This window comes from Sciurus carolinensis, chromosome 8 (genome assembly GCF_902686445.1).
Source record: "Sciurus carolinensis chromosome 8, mSciCar1.2, whole genome shotgun sequence".
Lineage (NCBI taxonomy): Eukaryota > Metazoa > Chordata > Mammalia > Rodentia > Sciuridae > Sciurus > Sciurus carolinensis.
The window spans coordinates 20,542,555-20,567,268 of record NC_062220.1 but is presented as its reverse complement, the minus strand read 5'-3'; the positions used below and the strand labels follow the sequence as shown (position 1 = coordinate 20,567,268).

Below are 24,714 nucleotides of genomic sequence, written 5' to 3'. Positions count from 1 at the left end.
ATCTCTCCATCTCTCTAAGTCTAAATTGCATTTTCTGGAAAATGGAAGTAATATTAATAATACTGCCCCTTCCCTTGACTCCAGTCTCCCTTGAGGGTTGGGATGACTTTTAGATGTCATCTGTTCTACCCTATTCCATTTAGTTTTCCAGGCATGGAAGCTGAGATACCATAGAATGGAGAAGCATCAGCACGTCACTAGTTGGCTAGTGATGGGGCAAGAACAGGAGTAGATGCACCAGCAATGTCGCATCATGCCTATGCAGTCACATGCTATGTAACAGTGTATTACATAGGAATGGAGTGAGTTCAAAAGCATTAAGGCATCCTCTTAATGACATTCTGGCTGTATTAGGGAGCGTTGGGATTTCCCTGCCCACCCCAAACAACTATTACTGAAACACATAACTACAGTTCTTACAAAATGGTTTGTAAACATTTCCACCCCCAGCCTGAGAAAACATTTGCAGAAACATTTGGGTCACAAACCAGTATTTGTTTCACTACCATATTTGAAATGTTTCCCTTTGAAAACGTTAGAAATGTTCACCAATAAAACAGATTCCCAGCAGAAGTGTAAGTATGGAATGGGAGAGGCACCCCCAACCACCTGGGGTGGGATGTCCAGGGACCTCCAGGCATAGTGGTTCTGATCCATAAGGAACTCTGGGGTCTCCCAGCATCAACCTTAGACTTCTTTGACATTCTTTGACTTTAAACTACAGTAGCTATATTGAGTGGTGCTGTGGCTTCAGGTGAGTTTTGCAGGTGGCAGGTGTGTCCTCCCCTCAGGCTGTGAATTTAGAGTGTTTTGGAGTAGCAATGTAGAGAGAGGAGGCGGGACGCAGGCCAAGGAGTCTACCATAGAGTGGCGCAGACTGAGGCCCACTCGCTTCCTTCTTTATCCCTCACTTCCCAACATGGCCTCTGCAGCTCCCGTGTCATAAGTAGCGTTAATTTAAAGCAGGGGATTCAGGAAAACCTTGGTTAGTACCAGGGCCTGCATGGCGCCGAGCATGGTCTAGTGATGAGAGGAGCAACTTGGAGTTCAGGTTGCATCCTGACCTTACCTTTGTCATGAATAACTGCCACAGGACGAGGCCCGGTGGCAAAGAGGCCCAAACGCACCTGACCAATGTTTGGTTGAGGTGTTCTTGTCACCACTTTCATCCCACTTTGCTTTTTTCCACTGACGCAAAGTCATGAGGGCAGCATTCCTCTGGGTCCCAGGGAAATGATCAGAAAGTCACCTCCTGCTCATGGACGTCCCCACTGGAACATGTGAAGCACCTGTGTAAATTCAGTAGGCTTTCGAAGGCCCTGGAAATTATGGGAGTCTGATTCTGGAGGTAGCGAGAGTGAAGGAAGTGGACAGAGTAAGCCCTTTGTGCTCCACCCCGCCTGCCACTCTCTTCTGCAGGATTTGAGATATATTAGGTTTGGGCTTTCAACATATTCTTACTGCCTTTTGAACAACTTCTACTTTTCCTACTAGGAATCACCATATATTTTCTTTAAAGTCTGTATCTGCTGAGATCCCAGTCTACGTGAACCGCACCTTCCTCCCTAATAGATAGAGTCTCTCTACTCAACTGTGAATGGTCATTCACGATCATGAGTAAAGGTCTGAAGGTTAACTGCAGGAGAGCCAGCGATTGCACGACGTCTCCTGTCCCCTTTAACTTAACAAGCGGGGGCCACACTCACACTTGGAGTAGTCAGCTACACCACCGCTTCTCATCTCCCCACCCAGTACCTGCAGCTCTGCTCCTGCCTGACACATACGTGCAGAGCACTTCACAGTGTCCCTAAGGCCGTCCCAAATATGACCTCAGTGGGCCTCCCAAAGAGTAAACCCAAGCTCCAGTCTGTTTTCTCATGGCCCAGCTCAGCCATTTTCCTGGAATGTCTAGAGGAAATAAGGTAGGACAGTATGTTGTTATGTAGTCACAATTCAGTTCTGAAAAGGAAAAGAATTCAATCATGGCAGGTGACCTTAGGCAGGTATTTCGCCTTTGTGAACCTTAGTTTACAAGAACTAACTCAGGTATACCTGCTAAATGATAATTGTTCCCCTTAATTATTGTCCTTCTTAATAATAAACATCAATGCAGTATTAGTGAATCTTTGGCTCAGTTACTCTGTCATTGTATGCATAGAATTATTCTCAATTCTAACCTGTTTTTCTAGTAAGGGTTAATCATTATTAGGTGCCATAAATTTTTCTTTATTATAGGAATAGGGTGAGTACAAAGCATTTATAGTGAAATGTTGGGGCTCAACTAATCTGCAAAAGTGTGGAACCCTGAAAAATGGCGTTAGTACATTTTTGGGACACCTTGTGAAAATGTTCCCCTGTCTGTCAGCTTGGAGGATCTTGTCCATAACTATCACAGGGGAACGCTGAACTGCAGCAACTGTCCTGATGAACGGATGACTCTTCACAACAGTGTGGCTGTGAATGGATGTCTTCTGTATACCTAAACCGGGGTTCTAGCTCATAAAATTTGCATTTTTATAATAGCTTTATGGAGTTATAATTTGCATACCATACACACTAGCTCTTTTACAGTGTGCGGTTCATTGGGTTTTAGTGCAGTCACAGAGTTGTACAGCCATCATAACCAGCTAATTCTAGAACATTTTCATTGCCCCCCAAAGAAACCCGGTGTCCATTAGCAATCATTCCCTGTTCCTCCACAATCCGTCCCCCTGGCAGCCACTAATTACTCTCTCTCTTCTGGATAGATCACGTAAATGGAATTATGCAGTATGTGGTCTTTTGCAACTAGACTCTTTCGGTTAGTATAAAAATTTCAGGATTCATGAAATTAACATTTATTAATGTTAAGATATGAGACTGAGTTAAAAAGGTAGATTCAGGGTACTATCCCAACACCTGGGCCGCCGCTTGCTCTCTTTCTTCTTTCTGTTTTTTGGATGAGGGACAAGGAGGAGAATAGTAGTGTGTTTTATTGAAATACACATACAGTAAACAGCATTAATCTTAATGGTAACTTCTTAAAAAGTGAGTCCATTCTTGTTAACCATCACTGAGATAAAAATTTTGAATCTTAAAATCACCCCAAAACCTTCTTTTGCTCCCACCTGGTCATCCCACCCCCAGATGGTTGGTTGTGATTTCTTCCTCTTTTGTTCCCTTTCCTGCACATCCACATCCAGCATGCCCCCTCCCCAGCCCTGGCTGTAGATGCAGCCTCTCCAACACTCCAGCCTCAGCCACCTGCATTCGTCGATGCTGCTTCCCTAGGGAAACAAGCCTGTGGGCTAATTCAAGATCCCCTCCAAGTGCACTCTCGTCCCTCTTGCTGTTCTGAACCAAGTGACTCTCAGGCCTTTGTGTTTCTTCCTCCTCGCTTTTGTCCCAGCTTTCCTGATGCTAGCTAGCACCCTTGGGCATGGGGCACCGCAGGAAACAGTGGGGGCATGGGAGGGACCCCAACCTCCACCCCCATCAGCTGCTGGGTGTGCTGGGGAAACCTGGCAGGGCCAGTCTCTGCCATCGCCTCTGGCCTTGTCACAGGCTCGTTTTGACTAATCAGCATGGTATTCCTCTTATGAAAAATCCATGGGCTAGCTTGATCTTCACAAATAAAAAAGCATTTCTTAAAGAAATTAAGGTTTCATTTTAAATTCACTTTACAGTCTTCGAAAAACTTTAGTTTTTCTGTGGTTCAGAGCCATAGGTTAGCATTAGCATTTAAATAGAGCAGTAAACTTACTCAAAGACCTTCCTCTCATAACTTTGCCCTTTCTGAGAGCTTTCTTCAAATCAGATATTTTTTTCTTTCTAAAAGAAGAATGCAAATGCTATATAAATTTTCCCTATCAAAGCCCTTTTCTTTATACGTAGACTTGGGAGAGTGGTATTGTTGAGCAGTCTCAGTTTTAGTGTTTTTCATGGAAAGAGACATTTTTTAGAAATTGCTGTTCTCTTCCTTAATGCCTGATTTTTTTCCTGCTGACTTTCAGCATATTTCCTATGGTTAATTTTATCCAACTATGTCTCATTTCCCTTGAGACACCCTCCCTAGACTCAAATCCCAATTCTAAAGTAAGAATCTAGTGTATGTTCTCGTGTGTGATGAAGGCGCTTGGAGTCACCAGTGCGTCCATCAGCTCCCGTAGCATCTTGGAGTCTGAGCTTTGGGATCAGACCATCTCAGTCACACACATGACGACTTTGTGAACCTCTCTGACACTTTACTCATCTACCAAATTATGGTTATCAAACCTTTCTTTTATGGTTTTCATTGATTAAATGAGATAGCAATTTAACTCCTAATGCATGTTAGGTGCCCCTCCATACACTTCAGCCTGACCCATTGGAGACCAGGGGTAAGAGGTACTTTTGAGTAAAAGGCATCCCTTCTGTTACTTGTGTTCTTTTTGCCAGCTCTCCCTTTCCTCCCAGCCCACTGCCTCTTCTCAGTCCAGTCCAGGTGTGTATATTGTGAAGGTCCCAGGCCAGTGCTGACCTGAACTAAAGATAAAAGACTAGAGACCTGGGGAGTTTTGGGTTGTTGTTGTTCTCTACTCAGGTGATAGCACTCTTCTATCTCTTCGAGGTTGATTTTGTCTATTTCCCAGCTTGGGAATATAGAATTGAAAGGAAACTTTCCAGTAGATTGATATCATCTTGTTACCATCAGGTTTGGGGTGTAGGTCCTTGGTGTCCCAAACAAAGAATTGAGCAAGACACACACATACAAGTGACAGGCAAAGTACGTATTTACTGTAGGTGAAGGTGGAAGTAGCACTCTTTTTGGTAGAGCGGGGTGGATGGAGCAAGCAAGAGGAGCTCAAGGCCCCGATTCTGGAAATTAGTGTCTTATATGCTGAGATGTAAAGCCGTCTCTTCCCAATATGGACCTGATTGAAGACCTTCCCCCACTGACCCCCACTGGTCATCTTATGATACCTGATTAGAATATCATCATCCAATTTTCCTCCATTGGTTTCTTTAGAAAACCTAATAAGAATACTTCCCATTTTATCCCCATTGGTCATTTTAAAATACCAAACAGGTTGGTGGGAGTTGTCATGGTGATAAGCCCCCAGTGGCAGGGGGTATCATGGAATGGGATTTTTTTTTTGTAAACAGGGACAGGTTTTGTTTCCCTGTTGTCCTCCAGCGGCTTCTTTCTAATATTCTGCCTCCGCCCTCTTGGTGTCACTGAACTCCTACCTAATGGTCTGATTGGAAAAAAGAAGTTAAAGAGCCCAGGGCAGAGCTGGATTGCCCAATAGTCTGAAGTTCTCTTACTCTCAGACCCACTCTGTGCTGCAGCTGAAGAGAAACACAGTGGCCCTCCTGTGTGACTTCTTCCTAAAATGGCCTGTCTTTAGTTTCCTTCCTCCCTAGCTACTAGAGCATTGGTTCCCAGATGCCAGAGCTTTGTAAACCAAAGGACAGTCCTCACACATAGGAGAATTACAAGAATCACAAACAGGTAATGCGTTTGTGAGTTTCTCAGAAAATAACACATGGAACCTTTTCATAGGGTTTTTTTTATTTGTTTGTTTGTTTTTGTTTTGCGGTGCTGGGGATCGAACCCAGGGCCTTGTGCATGCAAGGCAAGCACTCTACCAACTGAGCTATCTCTCCAGCCCCACATGGAACCTTTTCATTCGGACATTATTTTCTTTCTATTTGAGGAGTGTTTAAATACCTTCTTTTATTAAATCATGGTAATAATAGATGATCATATTTTTAATCACATGGGCAAAATAAAAGATTAGCAATTCTTAAGTCAGCCTCCTCGTCCCCTTTTACCGTCCCTGGAAGTCCACAGTCCTTGGTATGACCCATGTCTGGCATGGCCTAGCCCAGTTTACCTTTGCTAGCACTTTCCCTGCTTGACCTCCATTGTACTCAGTGAGGAATAAACTGCTCACAGTCCCCACAAACACCACACTCTTCTTATTTTCCACCCTGTTCACACATTCCATTTCCTGTGGTCCTGGAGGACTTTCTCCTCTCACGTTTGTCTTGTCGTTAAGGTCTCCTCCAATAAGCCTCCCCAACTGCTCTGAGGTGCGTGCAGCCCCTCCTGTCTGCAGTCTTAGAGAATCTCCTCTGTGCCTTTATTAGAGCCACTGCCACATTGTTGTGTGTGGTGACCTCACATCCCACTACAGCACCAGCGAGCAAGGACTTTGATTCACTCACCTCTGCATCTACAGTGCCTACTCTACACCACCTGCTGCATAATTGATGCTCAAATATTTGTTGAGCAAGAAAACAAATTTTTAAAAAATGATTTTGAAAGGCACTGTTTAAACACTGAAGATGATACAGACATGTAGTCTTTGTCACCAAGGAACCTGCAATCTAGGTGCAGATAATAGATCTATATCATGGTACATCCATACAGTTGACTACTCCAGAGCCATTAAGAAGGATGAGACAGGTCAATATACACAGAAAGGGAACCATCTCCGAGATACACTGTTAAGTAAAAAAAAGTAAGGTGCAGAATAGCATGTGAGCACCGTTTACCTTTTGATATATGTGTGTGTATAAACATGTACACACACAAACTATTCTGTTTATGTATCAGTGTATTTACAAGTATACCCAGGAAACTAGTTACAGTGATTCTCTGTAAAGGTGGGTGGCCAGAAACCAGGGATAGAAAAGAGACTTTTTACTATGTACTTTTTGGTACCTTTTATTTTGCTTATTTAACAAAAATTTATAACATATATAATATGTGCCAGACCCTGTTCTGAGCACTTTATAAACATTAACTCACTTAATCTACTTAATAACCCCATAATCTAGATCTTATCAATGTTCTCATTTTACAGAAGAGAAAACAGGTCCAGAGAGGTTAAGTAACTTTTCCAAATTCATATACCTAGTAAGTAAATAACTTAGTAATCTTTTTTATTGTATCATCAATTCAAAAAGAATCTTGATAACTTTTTTGAAAAAGATATGACTGAGTGATACATGTTAAATTAGTAACCCATACAGTAAGTAATGGAGAAGGAATAAATTTCCTCAGTATATCGTCATAGAGGATTTGAACAGTCTTGAAGAGGAGTTAAGCTTTGGATACTTTCAGCCAGCATGTACTAAGTCCTATTCAGGGGTCAGTCAGTAGCTTCATTTGACTTAAAGGGAAAATTGAAGCAAGGGAGAAATGGAAGAAAGGGAAAAATAGGAGCCAAATCTTTCAGAGATCTTGGTTGGTTATTGGACTTTATCCTACCACTAGTGAGCACACAGGGTTTTTTTAAACAGAGTAGTGATGTTATCCAATTAGAACTGGAGATTGGTGTAAGTAGGGGTGAATAAGAGAGATTCCAGTTAGAAGACAATATATAATAATCCAATGAGAAGTGCCTAGGATCTGTGATAATGAGATTGGAAAGAGGAAATGAACATGAAACATGTTGTATTGATAGACCTGGTGATAATTAGGCAGAAGAAATGCAAGAGTGAAGAAGCAGTAAAATTCACAAGTTAGGAATGTTACCTGATATGGGCTTCTGGTAGAAATGTCTGGAGGCCAGTGAGAATTAAGCTTTGATCTGTGGAGAGACCAAGCCAGGCACGCTGGTGAACCCTGTAATCCCAGCAACTCAAAGGCCGAGTCAGGAGGATTACAAGTTCGAGGTCAGCCTCAGCAACTTAGTGAGACCCTGTCTCCAAATATAAAGAGGACTGGGGGTATGGCTTAGTGGTAGGCCACTCCTGGGTCAAGTCCCCATACCATACAAATACTACTACTAATAATAATAATTATAATGAGGGGCCAGATCCTGAGAGAGAGAAACCCAAGTGTCACAAGCACAGATGGAACGCCTGCAGTTGGCCAACAGAGTGGGAGAAGGACCTGGGAGGGAGTTGAGAGCAATACCTGAAAAACATGACTCAAAAAGAGTTGTGTTTAAGGTGGAAAGCTATCGAGGAAAAGAGGACTAAGCAAAGGCCATTGTGTCTGTTCACCAGGATGTCACTGGTGACCCTTTCCAAACACACAATGGAGGCTTTGGAAAAACCATGAATACAGATGCTTGTTCAAGAAATTCAACAGCGAAAGGGAGAAAAGACACAGGTTAGAGATGGAGTGGACGCCCGGTCTAGGGTTTGTTGTTTGTGTTGCTTTTCCAAAACAAGAGAAATGCAGGATGTTTGAAGGCAGACATCAAAGAACCAGTGAACCAGCAAAATATTAAACACAAAAGAGTTTGACACAAAACAATGCCTGGCAGGTCTGGAAAGCCTCAGGAGGGACTCGGATCAGAGACCTAGGGCTGATCTTGCACAAAGGAGAGGAGTAGATGCTCCTCTTTTTCTGAGTCAAGCGAGAGGGATTGCACACACACACACACACACACACACACACACACACACACACACTGACGTTCCAGTATGGAGGACACGATCCCTTGTACACTGTGGTAAACTGAAGGTCCAAAGAAATAATCTACACATGAACAGTGCGAGTGAAAAGTACATCCTTCAGGTTGAGCATCCCTAGTTTGAAAATCCAAAATGCTCCAAAATCCAAAGCTCCTGAGTTCCAGAATGACACCACATATACATCCTGACAGGTCAGCATACACACTTGTTCCATAAACTAGATTATTTGAAATACTGTATAAAATTCTTTGCAGGCTCTGAATATAAATGTACAAAGCACAAATGAATTTTGTGTTTAAACTTGGGTTCTATCTCCAGGTTATCTCATGTATGAAAATATTCCAAAACCCCAAATCAGAAACACTTCTGGTCCCAGCATTTCAGGTAATGGATATTCACTCAACCTGTATTGAGTAAAAGTCAGTCATAATTTTTACATGTCATTTGACTTAATCTTCTAACCTAACCTGTGATGTAATACTATTTATTGCATGTATAAATGAAGAAACTGAAGTTCAGACAGGTTAAGAAATTTCCAAGGTCATACACCTTAGGTAAAAGACAGGGATTCACATCTAAGTCTGCCAGAGAATTAACGAATTGAGAGGATTACAGATCTTAACCAAAAACAAACCACTTCTGACCATATCTTTCCCCTTTCCATTTACCACCAGCTGTTCCAACCATGTCTCTGAGTTACAGGAGAATGGCCCTTTGCATTTTACATAGTTCAACTATTTTATTCTTAGATCTTAGTCAAAGAATCATAGACTGCTTTTTACATTGCGCCCAATCACTTAATGAATTGTACAGACTGTGGGCTCATATTCATTCATTCCTGTTCACTCATAGCCCCCCAAGGCACCCTCCTCACAGGCCCCTGGGGGAGCAAGGAAAGATAGAGAATCCAGCGAGGTTCTCATAGGGCCTATGTTCTAGGAGCCGGAGGCGGGTATTTATTGATGTTCTATAACTTTAATCTGTCCAGTCTCTGCTCTTATCATTTATGATGTGCAACAACCCCATATTACTATTTCTCTTTCTGAGATAAAGAAAATAAGGTACAGAGAAATTAATAAATTGCCCAAAGTCATACAATAATAAGCAGTGCAATCGAGACTTGAACGTTGTCCTAAGCCACATCTCTCTATATACCTATATTTAAATGTGCATATTAAAATGTATTTTGGAAGTATATAGCTTTTCAGATGGAAGTGAGGCTAAAATGAAAAATAAAGTCCTATAAATGGACAGTTTGATGAGAAAGGGGCAGGCATCCTTTTGATAAGGCAGTAGGGGAAACCCCACTTGTTGACAACCTGCCGTTTAAACAAAAATGGGATTGAATCTTTTTTAATCTTCTATTTTCTCCCAACCCTTTTTCCTTTCAATCCCATGTGATGCTCTTCTGGGATATCCTTTCAATTGTCTTCTGATATAAAGAAAAATACTGCGAGGAGCAGGAATTGCGTCACTTCCTGGCCCCATCACCCATCCTTTTGTTGATAGGAAGTAAGAAAATGCGGGGTTCCTCCGCTGCTCCCCCATCACACACACACCATGGCCCCTTTCACCCAAGGTTTCTCCCAGCTGTTTAATATTGGAAGTTAGAATTTCTTCCAGACAAATTCATGTGGGTTTTTCTAAGATGAAACTCTTTGTCATTTGCTCCCCACAGTTGTGAACTCCCTGGGGTCCTTTCTGTTGTTCCCTGTGGCTGTGCCCAGCCCTGCCCACTTCCTGACATTTGCCCTCTCCACCTCTCTGTGTCTTCCTGCATGATAATTAAAGTATTAAGTGAGATCAGTTATAAAGCCAGTGTCCTTCGCATTCACTAGATGCTTTCTCCTTTGAAATTGCTGATTTGCTTTTATCATTTCCCTTTGTTTGTTTTTCAGTCTGTGTCCTATCAGGGGTAGCCATTCAGGATAAATTCATTTTGCTAGTTATATTTTTTTAGAGGCACTGTATCAAATGGTTCACTGACATCCGAATATGTATCAGCTGAAATGGCCTTTTCATTCCCAAATTCACATTGCTCCACAACTATCCATCATGTTTGGCAGAGTCTTTGGGACTTTAATTAAACCCTGCTGGATACTGTACATATTTCCATTAGCTCCTTCCTATTTAGTCCATTATTTTTTCTAATTGACATCCATTCTGAGTCACATGTCCTTGAATCTCAGGTGGCCCATTTTGTAGCTTTGGTTTATTTAGTTTTTCTCTCTTTCATAAATAACCTAAGGCTTTAGTTAATACACCCTCAAGTCTCTACTATTGGGACCTGCTGATTTGCATATGCTCATGCTTTTCAAATAATCCACTGACTTTTTTGGTCCCTCTGCCAAACCTTTTTTCCCTTCTGGCTTTCAGTCCTAAAAGATGTGGCCTTTTCTCTCAGCATAATGTAGAACTACCATAACAATTTTGAGAAGTGCACCGGGGTCACTACGTAGAACCACGAGGTCCAGAGTCAGTGTTTAGGAGACTCAGGCAAATGACAGCTGAATCGCAGCCCAACAGCCATGATGGGCTGCAGCAAAGAATCCATTTGACCTTATTTGGCCCCTGTCTGGACACAATTGTGAGGCAGCTAGCCAGGTGCACAGTCGGTGGCCACAGACTAGAACTATGGGCACCTATTAGAATCAATCCACGATCTTGACCTCTTTGGCATGATGCTCTAGTGGCAGTATTTTCCCGGCAAAGTCAGGTGATCCATGCCTATTCGCACTGATCTTTCTACCCAGACACTTCTAGGAGGCAGGATCCTTATATTTTAAATGCAGAAACTGGGCTGGGTGTATGGCTTAGTAGAGCACTTGCCTAGCTTGTGTGAGGCCCAGGGTTCAAGAGCACAGGGAATAAATAAATTAATGACTAATTGCAGAAACCTAAAGCCATTACCTTTTACTTCTCTGCCCCATCACTAACTCTAGTTTTCACTTGGAGCCAAGTCTTGATTTCTTCCCCTTGTCTAGGGCCCTCCAACTCTTTTTTATTCTCTCTCATGTACCAAGAAACAAGGCACAGAATGGGCCGCAGGCAGACTGGCAAGCCCTGGCCTTGTTTTACTTTAAATTAAAACATTTGCATCGTGCCTTGAGTACCTTTGATCTGGGCCTGGACTGGATTTCTTTCTTTTTTTTTTTTTTTTTTTATAAGAGTAAATTAAAGAAGCCTCTTAAAGTTAAGGAGTATACATTTTTATGTTATGTTATCATTTAAAATGTTATTGGAGCTTCCTAAGCATTAATAATAATAATATTAGCTTTCCCTTTGAAGAAGTACTATGCATTATTTATTGAAAAGTTAATAATTCCATTTCATTACTTAAAACTGAAAAAGCCTTAGGCTCTCCAAATTGTTTTTAGTCAGCATACCTCTGCAATTGTTTCCCAGATTTCTAAGCAGGGAGATATAGATAATACACAATATAAAAGGCCCATGCAGATTGGTTAAAAGAAATAAATATATATGTATATATATTATATAGGAATATAATATATATACATATATGGAGAGAAAGAGAATACACACACACTTTGTGGTCACCAAAGTGCATAATATGTTCTGGGTCCTTTTTATCAATCTGTGATATTAGATCAATTATTTTTAAAAATTGAAAAAACTCTCCAAAGTGATATTCGATAAACAATTTTTTTTAATTGAAAAGACTCTGAAGTGATATTCAGCACAGCGTAGCTCTCCTTAACCCGAGTTCACCTTTTGATAATCAAAAGAGCATTTACAGAAGTATGAGACAAACACAATTATGAAAGTAAAATGAAGGACCTAAATAAAAAATCATAGAACAAGAGGGTAATTCTATTCACTCTTTCATATTTCATTATTTGATAACATCAGAAGATGAATCCATCAGAATTGCTTTGGCAAGTGCAAACAGAAGTATGCCTGATCAATATTTATTAAAACCTTCAAAATGGGAGAAGGAGTTGAGCAGACTTCTTAATGGACTGAATAATTATTCATATAAATGGGCTTTGACCAAAGGCAGTGCCAGACCAAAGAGACACAGTTTTAATTGTACTGAATTTAAAATGCAGATCTTCCTTTAGCCCTGCTGTAGAAAACTTAATTTAAAAAATTATCTGATGTAGCGGAGAGTGACATATGAATCCTTAAGTTGTCGAAGAGGACATTTAACCAGATATTTATAAGTTTAGAATGTATTCCAAAGGTGGAAAGAGCAAAGTTGCTAGCTAAGGGAACAAAAAGACGTCTTCTTCCGATTCCGGTGACTGTAACCAAGCCTGGGAGCGCGTCATCTCAACGGTTAAGGGAAATCTCGGGGGAATTTCTCTGTTTTGAGTAATTATATTTTCTGAAGAGAATTAAGCCCAGGCTCTGGCTGTTGCTGACTATCAAAAATGTCAAGACGTGTTCCTGAGAGGAGTGAACACAACTGACTTTAACTTTTAAAATGTCCCCAGGAGGGACATGCCCATTACCTAGAGCATGCTGTTTATCAGAACTGGACCAAAAGGTAACTGTCACTTTTTTTCCTTCGGTGGTGCCGGGAATCAAACCCAGGGCCTCGCACAAGCTAGCACATGCTGTGCCACTGAGCTGCACTCCCAGCCCAGCAATGGCCATTTACGTATAGTGCCATACTTTATATAAAGGCAATGTAGGTGGATGACCAAAGGTGCCCAAGCATACATTAAAACCACAGACCTTCAGGTTCTCCTCACCTCTGTTCATCTAACTCTCCCACTCACTGTCTGCAAATTACTCAGCTTTTCTCTACCTTAGTGTTCTTATTCCTGAAATGGAAATAAGTTCCAACTCATTTCAAATTAGAATGTTCAATCATGTCTATAATAAACTCTAAACTCTTTGAAGGGGAAGATAAATAAGAGCAATTATATTATATTTTTAATAAACTAATTTATTCTTCTGACATGTGGGATTACCATCCATTTTATTATTGGTCTGGAACATATACCTGATATAAGACTACACTTCTTTGGAAGCATTTCCAAATCAGTTGCTAATGCATCTTGCCTACCATTGCTTGGTGAAAATCAGCATCAACTGATTAAAATGGAAGCCCCATGATGTTAAAGAACCCAGTAGGGGATGCCATCAAGGTTGCAAAATCCAAAAAGACCAGCAGCATTTAAGTTGCACCTATAACCTCTTCAGTTTCCACATGGAAAACAGATGTCCAAAGAGCTGACATCATTTACCCAAGGTCATGTAGCTAGTCAGAGGGAATGAACGGCACAACCAGGATCTGAGTTTAGTTGATCTCTTGAGTATTTACCTCTCAAAGTCTTTCTGTTGTAACCACCTCTCAATTATTTATGGAATGATTATCTAGTTTATGGATTATTCAGTTCCTTTCTTTCCGTTTCCATGCTTATTATCATATGTACCACTGGGTAGGCAGAGAAAACAGAAGTTGAATGTTTCACCTGATGATGTAGTGGCCCTTTTACCCCTGAGGTTTTATTGAAGTGCTTGAAATATGCCAATTACAATTCGAGCATCTCTAATCTGAAAAATTAAAATCTGAAATGCTCCAAAATCCAAAACTTTTTGAGCACCAACACCTGACCAGTTGCAGTCAAAATACAAGCTCACTAAAAATATTATATAACATTGCTTTCAGTTTATGTGTATAAAATGTTGTTAGTCAGCTTTTCATTGCCATAACAAAGTACCTGAGGCAAGCTACTTATAAAGGCAAGAGGTTTACTTAGCTCACAGTTGTAGAAATTCAAGGACATGGTAGCTGAACCTGCTCAGCTTTGATGAGAGTGGGTCCCTCAGCTGGATCACATCATAGTAGATGGCAATGGGAGGCAGTTTGGAGGAGTGTCAGATCACATCTTAATTCAGGAAGCCAGAGAAGAACTCAGGGATCAGCTCCAGGCTTTTCTAACAACTGATTCTCAAGGGAACTCAATCCAGGAGACCAGTATTCCCCTCCTAGGATAGGGGCAACATCCCCAGTGACCCACGAACCTACTAACAGACCCCACAACCTCTTCAGAGGTCCCTCCTACTACTGCTACCTTGGGGACCAAGTCTCCTAACCCATGTGCCTTTGGAGGGACACTCAAAACACATTCAAACCACAGTGTATGTTAGAAGCAAATGCATTTCAGGTTTAGATTTGGGTTCTATCCCCAAAGCATATACATACAAATATTCTGAAAAAAAATTTTTTAAATGTCTGAAATCCAAAGTAGTTCTACTCCCAAGCATCTCAGATAAGGAATATTCAGCTGGTATTGGCTAAAAGTAATTTGGGGAGCTACAGTCACTACTAAGTTACATTCGGTCCCTCTTAAACTTGTATTTCACAAGTCAGCGCTTAATTCTCTTGTTGTCACCAATACAGCTTTATCTCAGGAAGGATTAAATGAGAAAGTCTTTTTTACTGAGACATAATATTTGCATGGATTTATGAGGTATGGTATGATAATTCAATACCTGTATATAGTGTGTAACGATGAAATGAGGGCAATAAGCACTTCCGTCTACTTCTACCAACAGTTGTCACCCCATGCGCTCTAGAAAACCAGAACTAATTCCTCCTGTGTAGCTGTGTTGGGTGCCCTTCTCTGACTTCTTTCTGTGCCCTTCCAGGGCTCTTTCCAGTGTCTAGTAACCACTTTTCCATTCTATTTTTCTCTAAATCAACATTTTGCTTTCTATAAATGAGTGAGAACACATGGCATTTGTCTTTCTGTGCCTGTGACTTATTTCACTTAACATAATGACCTTCATCTAGCTCCATCTATGTGGCTGCAAATAACATTATTTCACTATTTTTATGACCAAATAATATTCCATTGTGTATATATGTCACATTTCCTTTTGGCATGCATCTGTGGATGCTGTGGTTGATTCCTTATCTTGGCTATTGTGAATAGTGCTGCCATAAACAAGACAGATTTCTCTTTTAATGATTTTATTTCCTTTAAAGATATACAGAGTGAGATTTTTGGATCATACAGTAGTTCTCTTTAGGTTTTTCATGCTGTTTTCCAAATGGCTATGCTAATATGCATTCCCACCAACAGTATAAAAAAGAGTTCCCTCTTCAGAAACAGTCTTTACAATGAAAACACTTAATTACTCAAAAGTAATGAATCAGAAGGGCAGTCAACTTTAAAAAAGGAAGAAAAAAAGTACTCATCCATGAATTTCCAGCTTGGAGTAGCAAAGGAAGAAAGAAAGGTAATAAAATGAAATAGTCAAAACTCTTTTAGTAACTCCTTCATTACATATTGTTTAAGTTTGTATCATTTAATTCCCAGGTCAAATCCAGTGTTTTTAAATTTAACTACAAAGTTCATATAAATGAATTCTAGCTTTCCTCATTACTGGCTCATTCCATTATGATAGAAGGCAAAGAGTTAGTATGGGAATTTTATTTCATTTATATTTCCAAAATCAGGACTAACAATGAATTAGCTATACAAATATTCTTTGAAATTAGTACTTTTTCTTTTTACAGTTTCCGATATGTATATTCTGTGGCTTTGGAATATGAATATTCACTTTGAGGTCTTAGACAAATCACGCATAAACTTTATCCCAGTTTGCTCATCTATAAAATGTGGATAGCTGTACCCATTTCAAAGTTTCAACTCTGTTGATATATCTAAAAGCTAAACATTATTATTGACATTACTATAATCAAGACAGATTCTAAAAACCAGCATGAACCGTAGCTGCGTCATCAGCCAGCCTTACTCATGGGCTCTCCATCCATGGATTCCACATCATGGATTCAAACACCCAAGGATCAAAAATATTAAGGAAAAATATTAAACATACAGATTTTTTCTTGTCATTATTCCTTAAATAATACACTATAACAACCATTTGCATTGTATTTACATCATATTAGATAGTATAAATAATTAGAAATCATTTAAAATATGGGAGGGTTATATGGAAATAATATGCCATTTTATATAAGGGCCTTGACCCTCCAGATACTGAAGGACAACTTGTATTTAAAAGCAGTTTTCACTCAGGAATCTAGGACTCCGAATTCCTCTAAGCAAAGGAAGACAAATGGCAGAGCTTTATCCAGAGATTGTGGATAGTTCTGTAGTCAAGGCCTTCCTATCACCGCTACACCCAAAGCCTACAGGTACAGGAAGGAGAGCTCCCGTGGGTGGGAGTAGATGTTTTAGTGGCGCTTTTTCCCCTAAGTTTACAAAAAAGGAAACTGAAACTATTTGCAGTCCTTCCAGAAAGGCAGTGTTAACTTCCATGCTGAGTTTGCCAAAGTGGGAGGAGGGGCCAGGGATGCGAGACTGAAACTCCCCTGATGTCTTGTCTATGAAAACATGAGCAGCTCTTAAAGGTCAGAAAAGTACTGATACTCTATAAAGTAAACCAGGTAAAAGTTTGTTTATATACACTGAAAATCAAAAAGCAACCCAGCAGCACTGGAATACTACATGGTGGAAGGTGGAGGGAGCTATTCAGAAATATGCTAAAATGTGGCATGTCTTTTTTTTAATTTGTTCTAATTAGTTATACATGACAGTAGAGTGTATTTTGACACATTGTATACAAACGGAGCCCAACTTCTCATTCCTCTGGCTGTATTTGGTGCAGAGTCACACCCGTAGTGTAATCATATAAGTATAGAAGGTAATAATGTCTGTCTCAGTCCACTGGCCTTCCCACCCCGACACACCCTCCCCTTCCCCACACCCACTCCCCTCCCCTCACTCCCCTCTGCCCAATCCAAAGTTCCTTCATTCTTCCCTACCCACTCCCCATTTATGGATCAGCATCTGCTTATCAGAGAAAACAATTAGCCTCCGGTTTTTAGGGATTGACTTAATTTCACTTAGCATGATATTCTCCAGCTTCGTCCATTTACCTGCAAATGCCATCATTTCATTCTGAGTAAAATTTCATTGTGTATATATACCACATATTCTTTATCCATTCATCTGTTGAAGGGCATCTAGGTTGGTTCCATAGTTTAGCTATTGGGAATTGAGCTACTATAAACATTGATGTGGCTGGGTCACTGTAGTATGCTGATTTTAAGTCCTCAGGATATAAACCAAGGAGTGGGATAGCTGGGTCAAATGGTGGTTCCATCCCAAGTTTTCTGAGGAATCTCCATACTGCTTTCCATAATGGTTGCACCAATTTGCATTCCCACCAGCAGTGTATGAGTATCCCTTTTTCCCCACTAAAATGTGGTATGTCTTTATGATGGAATTATACGAGTAATCTTTTTCCCTTATCATCTTTCTGCATGCTCCAGGTATTCTATATAATGTATGTTAGTTTTCCAATCAGAGAAATACAAATTTATTATAAAACTTTAAAAAGATATGCCCACCCTACAAAAATGACCTTCATATCATTGTAAATGGTATGAATGTTTTCGGACAGAATCCCTGGGGGGAAGTGTTGCAGGGTACCTTTATTTTATTCATTTATTTTTATGTGGTGCTGAGGATCAAACCCAGTGCCTCACACATGCTAGGCAAGCGTGCCACCACTGAGCCACAACCCCAGCCCCCTGCCATAGGTAAAGTAAGGGGCCTGGGGGTGTGGCTCAGTGGTAGAGGGCTTGCCTGGAATGCATGAGTTCCATCCCCAACACACACACACACACACACACACATACAAGTAAAGGAAAAAAAAAACAAGAAAAAGCAGGATGAACAGTCTATCACTAAAGCAAACATGAGGAAGATAAGAGAAAATGTTTTGTTTGCCGCAGAATGAAGTGTCAATGTTGTCTGTTATAGACTGTGACCAGGAGGGCCAGACTGTGTGACATCACGCACTACTTCTCTACCATGCCACCCCTTTGCCCTCTCTGCTCACGATACTTTGGGACCTGCTGCCCAGAGCACACAGCAAAGGATGAGAGAGGCCACGGAAGGCCCACACTTCTTCGCAGACTGCTCTGTCCGCCAGGGTGATGTGAAACTCTGGTCTTCAGATTAGGGTATCGGGTCCACATCTAGCAAGTGACCCCTGAGAATCACAGGCTCTGAAGAGACTTGCTCTGCAGGTCCTGAGCTAGAAGGTGTCTAAGTCCAGTGGGCTCATGATCCCATGCAGGCAGCTAAGTGAAGTGCCATCTAGTGCAAACATGGCGCCTGGAAGCCACAGCCGCTCCTTTGATGCTCGGTGATAAAGACCAAGCTTCCCTTTTCCTGGGGCCTCGATGTGTGTGATCAACGATTCCCCTGGTGGCTGACGTGATTTCATTGGGTCTGTCAGGGTTCATCACGAGGCCCTCTAATTGCATGGTTCGGGCGTTTTCCTAGTTTCTCTTGAGGGCACCACACAGCACCCTTCCCACCTCCACGTCTCACTGTGGCTATGCCGATTCATCAGTCTCTGCTGCTGGGTGCCTTTCTGAAAGAGAAATGAATTTCATTTCGTCTTTAAATATTTATGTTCCTTTATGATCTAATATATCATCATGGTTATAGGGGAATTTTTTCCCTAACTATAGAAAAATACACCATCAGTTACCTGTCAATTTTGTTTAATAACTCGGCTTTGCAATTCTGGCACACTGTTCATCTGAAGCTGTTGAGAACTCTCGCAGTCTCTCAGGCCACTTCGAAGTGTCAATCTGGGATTTATAAAGGTCTTCATTGCACACAGGATATTGAAACATTAAGGACTTAAGTGGCATGCCCTCCGTCAACTGTCACACCAGAAGCTCCGGGACTAGCAATCCAGGCACCTTCATCTTGTTTGCTCCCAGCAGGAAACAACAGTCTCTGTGGAAAACCAGCCAGTATCCCTAGAAACAATTCATCAGACTTTTCAAAAGAAATCCAATTTCAACTAGGCTGATGGGCTCAGTGTTACTTCCTAAGATAAATGAGAAAAATATTAACATTATAATGCGAAGAATTCCAATTCTTTTGGTTCAGTCTCAGTGAAAAGCATCACAACCCTTTACACCAGACTCCTGTGGTCTTCCCTGAGGCTTTTAGGAGCTGGCAGGAGGAGATGGGTGTTTATTCCCCAAGGAGACTCTGGCTCGAAGTCCTGGCTGGCTCAGAACCTTTGGCAGTCACAGTATCTATGTCAGGGCCTCTGCACTCTGCACTTTTAAGAAACTCCCCAGGGAACTGTTAGTGAGGCCCTCTGAAGTTCAAGAACCACCAGTCTAGAAGTCCCTTCTGACTTTGAAAGCATCACAAGCCCCACGCTCTCGTTCCATTTGGTAAATCTCGATTTGCATGTGAGTTCTCCTCGAGCAATTTTTACATGTCTGTTCTTAGCAAGTTTCCTAAACAAACAGCTCTGCCCCTCATCGGTATAGCTAAGGGAAACAGAATTAAATTATTTAGGCCCTCACTTCTTAAAACAAGAGCCAGTGTCAGGGAAGAGGCCCTTGTGTGCCAGGGAGCATGTGAAAATGGGACAAATATGGCGCATCTTCCTACAGCATAAGATTTTCTCTAAAATATTATTTGTAAACACTACTGTCAAATATTTTTAAATTACAAGAGGTGTATTGAGGAGTAGGGTGCAAAACTCACATAGGTACCATGCCAAACATGCAGCTTCAAAAATGTCCTGACTGTAGCTAATGTGGCTCCCAGACCCTTGGCCTGGAGATGGTTCATTCTGTTCTTCTGCCAGAAGTGCTGTGTCACATTCAAGGTCACCCCTGACCAGTGGTTCCTGAATATCAGGTTCCCTGGCGTTAAAATGAACACTCCTTAGAAACCACTACAGGAAATTAGTCTGAAGAGGACCCTCTAAGGCATGCCGAACAGTTTGCTCCCAAGAGACGCTCATAGAGTCGCTCGTAAAATGAGCGTGTTTATCCCTGCCACTGTTTAGGGAATGTTGACAAAAGAGTATTACTCTGCAGGGTGCAGTGTGCACACTATAATCCCAGTGACTCGGAAGACTGGAGGACCCCAAGTTCAAGGCCAGTCTGGGCAAGACCCTGTCTCAGGAAAAAAAAAAAAAAGTGTTACTTCTCTTCTTCTCCAATTTTTTAAATAGTATGTTAATTAGAAAAGTAGGGTGAGCAAGCAGGAAAAAAAAATAATATAAAAAGTTACCAGAACTCTTCTTGATAGCAGTCCCATCGTGTCAGCAATTTTTGAAGTAGTTTCAAAACCACAGACCTCCTTGAATATATTCCCCACCCAAGGATGGCTTCATCTTTCCTTAGGATATATACATATATTTTTTTTCAAAATGTTCCTGATGAAAAAGAAACAAATCAAAGGCCCTTAATCCAATAATACAGGATTCCCAAGCCAGTGACCCTGATGACGGTTTGTGAGGTCCCTGTACCTTAGCGTTTCCTTGGGCCTGCTCCCTGGTCTGTCCCTGTGACCTTGGCAAAACTCCAGCCCTTTGTGTTAGGAAGAGAGAAGTGAACCAGGCCTGGGAAGGCTCTCCTGTCCTTTGCTAATGAGCTGTGGTGGCAAAACTGGCTCGGAGCCCGTGCCAAATCACCCTTCCTGGGTAGTTTGGTGACCATGCAAGTAGTGGCTCGGAGTCCAGCAGACGCGTTGGGGTATAGTGGTGGTAACGGCCATTTTAGGAATGGCGACTCCCTTCACCTTCTCAGACTCCCGCCTTCACCCTCTCTCTGCATGGAGAAGAGGGGCGCGCAAACGCACATTTCCTACGCAGGTTGCTCTTCTCTCCACCACCCAGCCAATGGCCCCGCAGGCCAGGGGCTCTCAAGTTCCCTCCTTTTGCTAGAATTATAGCCCAGCCCCACCCAGACCATTCCACACCCTGCCATCACCTTCCGGAAGCATGACTGCCTGGACAAAGCCTTGGCACCGGCAGAGGGAGGCCCCTGGGTGGCTTACCTCAGCCTAAAGTCACAGCCCTGTTCAGCACTCTACCTCTGGCTTCACCTGTCCTTTCCCAGGACACCCCACTACTCCACTGCTCTCCCCAGTCGCCAGGTCAGTCTTCCCTGTCCTCGATCACGCTCTCCCCTCCATCTAGAATTTCCCTCCTGGGAGCCCCGCCTGACCAAAGCCAACCCCCGTGAGACCTGCCCCTGGTCCCACACCCTCCTCTCAACACAGTGTGACTTTTTCTTCCTCTGCTGTCAATTCCATACACGTCACTCACGGCACATGAACATTCTTTTGAACTTTCCATGTCTGGAAAGAAATACTAATGCGTTTGGAGTCAGAGTCCTGGGTTCCTATCCTGCTGCCGGAACTCACTGTCTTTGTAATATTGGGCAAGTCCTCTAACTTCTCTTGGACTCAGTTTCCTTATCTGAGAAATGGGAGTTCCAGATTCCTGGGTGCATCAAGGGTTGAACAGGAAGGAACTTGGTCAACAGTAAGGTCATAATTTCTCTGCTTCTCTTTCCCTTTCTTCAGAGCTACTTGAGGAAAGGGGCCTTGTCTTGCTCATCGTTATATACTGCTATTACTTCTAGCTTTAACAAATTATTGTTTCTTTCCTAGTAAGAGCTCCTCTTTATCAAGTACCACTATTCTGTGTATTAAATTAATTCTTCCAATAACCCTGAAAGGTAGGTACTGCTATTGGCCCCCTTTGGGGAGGAAAGAAACTTCTATTTCACAGAGGCTGGCTCCAGAAACGGATGCATGAGCGAGTGAATGAGTGGGGACTGAACGGACGACCTGCCTGCCAGGGGAGGGCTGCGGATAAGCGGGCAGTCCCACTGCTGAGCAGGCCTGTCTCCGCAGGCAGTACTACGAGATGCTCTACAACACGGCCGACGAGCTCCTGAACCTGGTGGTGGACCAGGGCGTGAAGTACACGGAGCTGGAGTACATCCACGCCCTCACCCTGCTGCACCGCAGTCAGACCGGGGTGGGGGACCAGACCACCCAGAACACACGGCTGCAGCGGCTCAAGGAGATCATCTGCGAGCAGGCCGCCATCAAGCAGGCCACCAAGGACAAGAAAATAACTACCGTGTGAGGGGCGTGCCGCGGGGGTGGGGGCCCCTTCTCTTTCCTCAGCCGGACCCACCCCTTCTTCAGTGTTTTCTGGTATGTTCTGAGCTGACTTAGTTTTGTCTGCACTGATACTTAGCAGAAAGGTGGGGTTAGGATTTTTTCTTTAGTGTTGGCTTTTTATGAACTCTGAGAAAGTTTGCAGTACCAAATGTTGTGATGTAACAGCAATTTTAATGGAGTCTGTTCCCAAGGAGCTGGCGTGGGACAGGGTGGAAGGGCATGTCAAGTTATGACACTCCAAGAAACAAATGAATCAATTTGTGACATTCAGCAATGTTTTATTGCCCAACATGTAAACTTCCACCTTGGAAAGTAGACTACCACCTAAGCTGTAGTCCCTTTCTGTGACTACTTAATAGGGTTCTATTACGTGAACAATAAGATTTTTATTCTCTTGACCTTGTCCCTTTAGAGCCTAGTGAAATAAGTGTATGCTCATTGCTTTCTGTTTCTATTGCCAAAATCAAATAAGTGGCTTCTCAGCAGGCTGTGACTTTCGACAGATTTCCCTAACAAAAGAGGAACTCCTCAGGGTTAGAAAAAAATGTCCTTTATCCACATCCCTGAGCAAACTTGTATGCTGTAGCTTGAACACAGGGTATTGGTTGGTTTATTGCCTTTTTGTTTTATTTCTACTCTATCAAAAGAAAAAAACCCATAAAATTAGTGACAAAAATGGAACAATGAAAGGTGATCCAACCCTCTCCCTTTATTTTCCAAGAGAAGATAAGGGTTAGAGAATGTTCCATCTCACTCAGAACCTTATATGGGGATAATGATTCTGAGGTCCTCACTTGTCCTCCCACGAGCACCTCAGTCTTTCTCATCTCAGAAGCAGCCCAGGTCTGCTCAGCTGAGTGCGAGGACGATGGGACTGCTGGGACCTCTCTCCTCTGGGTGGCCACCTGAGCCTGTTTCCAAATTGCTGTCCTGTGGTGTGGGTGATCCCTGTGTTCCTGGCCCACTGGACCTTACCATTGTCCCCAAGGCCCCCAAATCTTCTGCCTGCCTCATGTGTCACCAGAGGCCACAGTCACTGACTGGGTGCCTATTGAAACATACAGGAAGGAGAGCCAGGAGGACCGTGAATGTCCAGGGTCTCACCTGGTGCCCTGGTGGTGGGGAGTTTTATGCCTGTTTGCAACAACTTTGGTCTTAATGGGAAAAACTGAAAATTAAAAGATGTTTTGAGAAGCTTAAATGTAGTATGTTGCTTTTCTTGTATTCTTCTCTCAGCAAACATCCCCTGAAGGCCAGCATGTGTCGACTGCTGGACCCCAGGCACATGCATACAGAGGACATCCTTATTACGTCAGAGCGTAGGAGCTGGATCAAATCCTCACGCGTACGCTCAGGGTTGAGCGGGAAACCAGGTTGGCCCGTTTGGCAGCTCTGCACAGCACACTGCACGGTGACCTTCCACAGGCTTCTGCGGGGAGGAATGTTTCAGAGCTCTATGGTTCAGAGGCCTGGTGGAAAGAAGTTGAATCTGTATAGGAGAAAACTGTGGAAAGCACAGTCCTCAACAAGGCCACTGGCATTAGTCGCCCCAGGAAGCGGGGATGGAAAGAGGGCGGCCAGGGAGGTTAGAATGGGCCACTTTGGTGTGAAAGCTTCTTTCTGATGGCCATGGCCTCTCAGCTTAGACTCTGTGCCTTTCTTTTCTCTCCTGCCCTCTCTAGGGGGAGAACCCCGAGTGTGGCAGAAGAGCCAGGGCAGGACTGGGGAGCGCTCAGGAGAGCTTCCCTGGTGTGGAGAGACCCTGTGCTTGGACTGACTGAGTAGAATTCCAGAAACACTGAGAGCCAACAGAAAAATGGCCACTGAGCTGCTCCAGAGCAGCATCTAGGAAAGTGGGGTCCTTGCTGTGCTTACAGTGATGACACGTTGGAAAGGGTCCCTTCTGCCCAGAAGAGGGAGTTCAGTGGTCTTTCTTGAAGGTTGGTACATCAGTCCTCATTCCTCAAAAGGTCAAGAATACCCAGCGATGCATTCCGTGCCTGGTGGAAGGGATGCAGCTGGAGGCGGCATGACTGTCTTAGAATCTGCCGTCACTGGGCACCGTGAAGATTCTTCCATGTTATGGCCCTATCTGGGGGATGTTTGTGAGACAGGTTTTGCACTGTTCAGCCATGACTGAAAAGTGCCACCAAGGACAAGCCCCAACATACACACACACTGACATATAACCCCAAGAGGCACATCATCCATGACGACCACTCTCTAGATGGGCAGTTGCAGGTAAAAAGGTCAACAAATTAAGGCTCACCAAAGGGACAACAAAAATAAAGCAAAATATAGTCTCATTCCTGATTCTTTTTCTTTTCCATTTTTC

At 42.7% G+C, this 24,714-nt stretch overlaps 1 protein-coding gene across 1 annotated transcript in view; it reads left to right on the top strand.

Annotated features, from left to right (window-relative positions):
• The window catches only part of Exoc4 (exocyst complex component 4), a 778,625-nt gene extending 755,051 nt beyond the window's left edge, over positions 1 to 23,574 (top strand). Inside the window, exon 18 of the mRNA XM_047560350.1 lies at positions 22,104 to 23,574. Coding sequence (XP_047416306.1) covers positions 22,104 to 22,341 — 238 coding nt within the window. The 3' untranslated portion in view covers positions 22,342 to 23,574. The remainder of the gene's footprint in view (positions 1 to 22,103) is intronic.
• Positions 23,575 to 24,714: the final 1,140 nt, after the last annotated feature.